General features: G+C 43.5%; 1 protein-coding gene across 1 annotated transcript; it reads left to right on the top strand.

Annotated features, from left to right (window-relative positions):
* The first annotated feature begins 371 nt into the window (after positions 1-371).
* Positions 372-3178, top strand: TMEM18 (transmembrane protein 18). Its single transcript, XM_066180555.1, has 5 exons — positions 372-443; positions 668-788; positions 1415-1469; positions 2367-2460; positions 2554-3178. The coding sequence occupies exons 1-5, from the start codon at positions 396-398 to the stop codon at positions 2641-2643; spliced, it is 408 nt and encodes a 135-aa protein (XP_066036652.1). The 5' UTR covers positions 372-395; the 3' UTR covers positions 2644-3178.
* The last annotated feature ends 391 nt before the right edge of the window (positions 3179-3569 follow it).

The raw sequence follows: 3569 nt of genomic DNA, 5'->3' as shown, positions 1-3569 counted from the left end.
TTTTTCCTTGCACTTCCATCGCTAAAGCCAACCCTGGGTATTGCTGAGAGGTAGACCAAAAGCCAACACCAGTGCTGGGCCACCGACCCAAAGCGCTGAGTCCAGCGTGACGGCACAGAGCAGACGGTCACACTGGTGGCATCCCGGCGTCAAACGCTGAAAACGCGACCAGAGCTCCTTCCCCGCTCCGGAGAGCCGGGGCTACTTCTGTCGGCCACCCTCAGGAAAAGGAGCCGCCAAGGTGTCCGGAGCCACCTCAGCCCGTCCTCCAAACCGCGGGACCACCTCCGCTCCCTCCGCCGCGGGCCCCGCCGCGTTTCCCGCCAGCGCCCTGCAGGGGCAGCGGCGGCCGCCCCAGTCTCGCGAGAACCGGCGCTGCCGCCGCCGCCGCCGCCATGGAGCCGCCGGTGCGCGGCCCGCCGGGGCTGTCCGCCGTGCTGGCGGTGAGCGGGAGCGGGGCTGCCCGGGGGAGCGGGGCTGTCCGCCGGGGAGGGGGGAGGCCCTTGCTGGGGCGCGCTCCTTGCTGGGGCGCGCTCCTTGCCGAGCCTGGTGCGGGGGGCTGTGGGGCGCGGTCCGTGACCGAGACCGGCCGCGTTCGGTCTCTTGTGGCCGCCCGGTGACGCCCCTTCTCCCGCCGCTGCCTGAGCCGCTTTCTCTCTGCCCGCAGAGCACGGACTGGTCCGAGCCCTGGCTGCTGGGGCTGGCGGCCTTCCACCTGCTCTGCTTCCTCCTGACGTGCGCGTCCCTGCACCACCGCCGGGTGCAGGTCGGGCACTTCCTCTGCATGGGTGAGTGCACGGGCGCACCGTGTGGTGCCGAGCACCAGAGCAGTACCTGCAACTTCGTAATTCTCCGCTAGCAATGCATGTGTCTGTCGGTGATAATCTGCCATGGAACCTGCTATGACCTATAAATATGTATTTATTTTATTTCCAAGAGAACGTCCGAAGTAGTGAATTAAAACTCTGGCCTGAGTGAGAAAGTGGGATGAGTACGGTTACTGCGTGGTCATTGTCGTGTGTGTCACAGCTTCCCAGTGAGGTGTTGCTGTGCTGGAGAAGCAGAAAAGAAATTGAGAGCCAGCAGTTGCTTTGTACTCTGCCTTATTCTAATGGTGCAGTTCAGTGAATACGGTCAACTTTAGTTTCTGAAGCAAGTTCACCATATGCCCTGCTGACAGCCGCGATAACGGCATGAGGAAGAGCAAGACTGGCTTGTACATTGCAGTAACAACTTGGGTTATCTCGGGGTTTGTCAGCCTGAGAATCCAGTGACATTGCCTGGCCAAAGCAGCCATGGCTGATTGGCAGAACACACACTAGCTTTGGTTTAAGATCACATGGATTTGGATAAGAAGATGTATTACAATCAGTTTTTAAAGAAATACTGAATCTAATATTTTTTTTTTGTTTAGTGGGCTTAGTGTACTGTGCTGAATATATCAATGAATTGGCAGCCATGAATTGGAGGTAAATGTTTTCACTTTCGTTTTTTGCATAATATACAGTACAACATAGTCATCACATACTTATAAGAAATAATAATAGCATGCACCTGTTGTACTGCTTAAAATCTGTTTATATGGATGCTTGTAAACTAACTTGTCAAAAAACTGAGAGAAAAGCAGAGTGCTATTGTTAAGGAGAAAATATTTTTTTGTTTGTTTTGGGGTTTTTTTTGTGGGTTTTTTAGTTGTTTTTTTATTTTGTTTTCTCTTTTGTTGAGTTTTCTTTGGTATTCATGTTTAATAGCTAAAGTTAAGAACCACTTCTCAAAAATACCGCTGCTGCTTTATATACTTATTTATATGTATGACAAGCATTAACATTTGCCTGTTTTACTAAACCTGTATACCAGAATTAAACTGATGGTTTATTTTGATATTGTGAGCGTTGAATTAATCTTTTCCTGATATGACTGGAAATTACATGTTTAACACCACTTTATGCAGGCACTTAATTGTTGTCCTTATGTTTCACTTCAGGCATAGGTGACCTAATTACAGCTTTGCTACATATGTTGTCTTTGTTGTCTTTTGTAATATAAGGAAGCAAAATACCTGAAAAAGTAATTTCAGATGCTTCAGAATAGCCATGATTTGTGATGCGCTCTTGTAGTCATGTTAGTTAGCTTTTGCACAGTAAAACTGTTAAGAAGGGAAAGACCAATAATAATGTTCATAACTGAAGAGGTATCAACTGCCTCTTTTTTCTGACTTAATACAGTAGAATGCTGGCCTATGCTTGGTGATCCCAAGATGTGGGATGATGTGTACAGCGTCCATGTAGAATAGTTGCTGGGAAAGTTGAATGTGAGAACTACACTAAATAAAGCTTTGTCTTTCATTTTCTTTTTATTTCTTTCAGGCTCTTTTCTAAATACCAATACTTCGATTCAAGAGGAATGTTTATTTCACTTGTATTTTCGGCGCCGCTGCTGGTGAATACTATTATAATTGTGGTATGTATGTGTTCATTCATGTAGGTGCTTTCATTAAATGAGTAAGTAAAGGTCTGTGGATTAGTTGAATTTAATAATTTACTTACTTCGCAGGTCACCTGGGTTTACAGAACTTTGAATGTAATGACTGAACTAAAGATGCTACAGCAGAGAAGGAAAGCAGAAAAAGAGAAAAAGAAGTGAAAGCACCAAACTCTTTTTCTTTCTTCAGTTGTAATGACGCCTGTCTGGGTAATCAGTCCTTCTGTATGGGTATGCAGGAACAGAAGTATTTTTGTGTCCAGTGTCAAGAAGACTTTGTAATTTCAGCTCTGGACATCAAGGTGAAAGCAGGTATCTACAGTACGTTTAAATTGGATGTGAAATTATGAAACCCAATCTTAACAAGTCTTTGTGCCCTTCAGTGTAGGATTGTTTTCCTCCATGACTGAGGCTGTTAGTATTGATGAGACACAATCTTCCAATTTCCATTTGCCTATGTATTTTTCTACTATGTCTTTATTCTGTGCTTGTCAAGTATCAGTTATTCTGCTCCTTAAGCCAATTGGAGCTGTGTTGTGAATTACAGTAAAAATGAGAGATTTTATTCAGAATAACTCAGGAATCCATGCTTCTGTGAAGCACTTCGCTTCTTTATAAATCAAGTTTCATATTTCCTATATGTACTGTGTGCCAGTGACATTTTATAAATAAAACTATCCACTCACTGTATCTTAAATTGAGTTAATTTTTATTCATTTTAATCAGACTTTTTCCTTCTTTTTTTCTCATAAAAATTCCCAGTTTGACAATTTCCCTGGTTTAATTTGTGTAAATAATTCAAAATAATCACTGTATTTTTTCAAGTTATACTTTCATGTTTTAAGGCTTCTAGATAAATAGAATTTTTTAAAACTGAATGAAAACTTGATAGTTTTGTGCTTTTTTGTAGAACAGGAAGGAAGGGAAGAAACTTAGTAATGTTATACGCAATTTTGTTCCCTTTTTTATGCTTTTTTAATAAACAAGTGAAAATTAAAAATAGATAAAGAGAAGGCTTTAGTTTTGTTTCAAGTAGCCTGTTTTTATTGAATTAAGGTAATTTGAGAAGGGGTGTGGACACAATGGAG

Source organism: Chamaea fasciata, unplaced genomic scaffold, assembly GCF_029207755.1.
Source record: "Chamaea fasciata isolate MVZ Bird 193981 ecotype frontalis unplaced genomic scaffold, bChaFas1.0.hap1 SCAF_3, whole genome shotgun sequence".
Classification (NCBI taxonomy): domain Eukaryota; kingdom Metazoa; phylum Chordata; class Aves; order Passeriformes; family Sylviidae; genus Chamaea; species Chamaea fasciata.
This window is presented reverse-complemented; position numbering and strand designations above follow the sequence as displayed.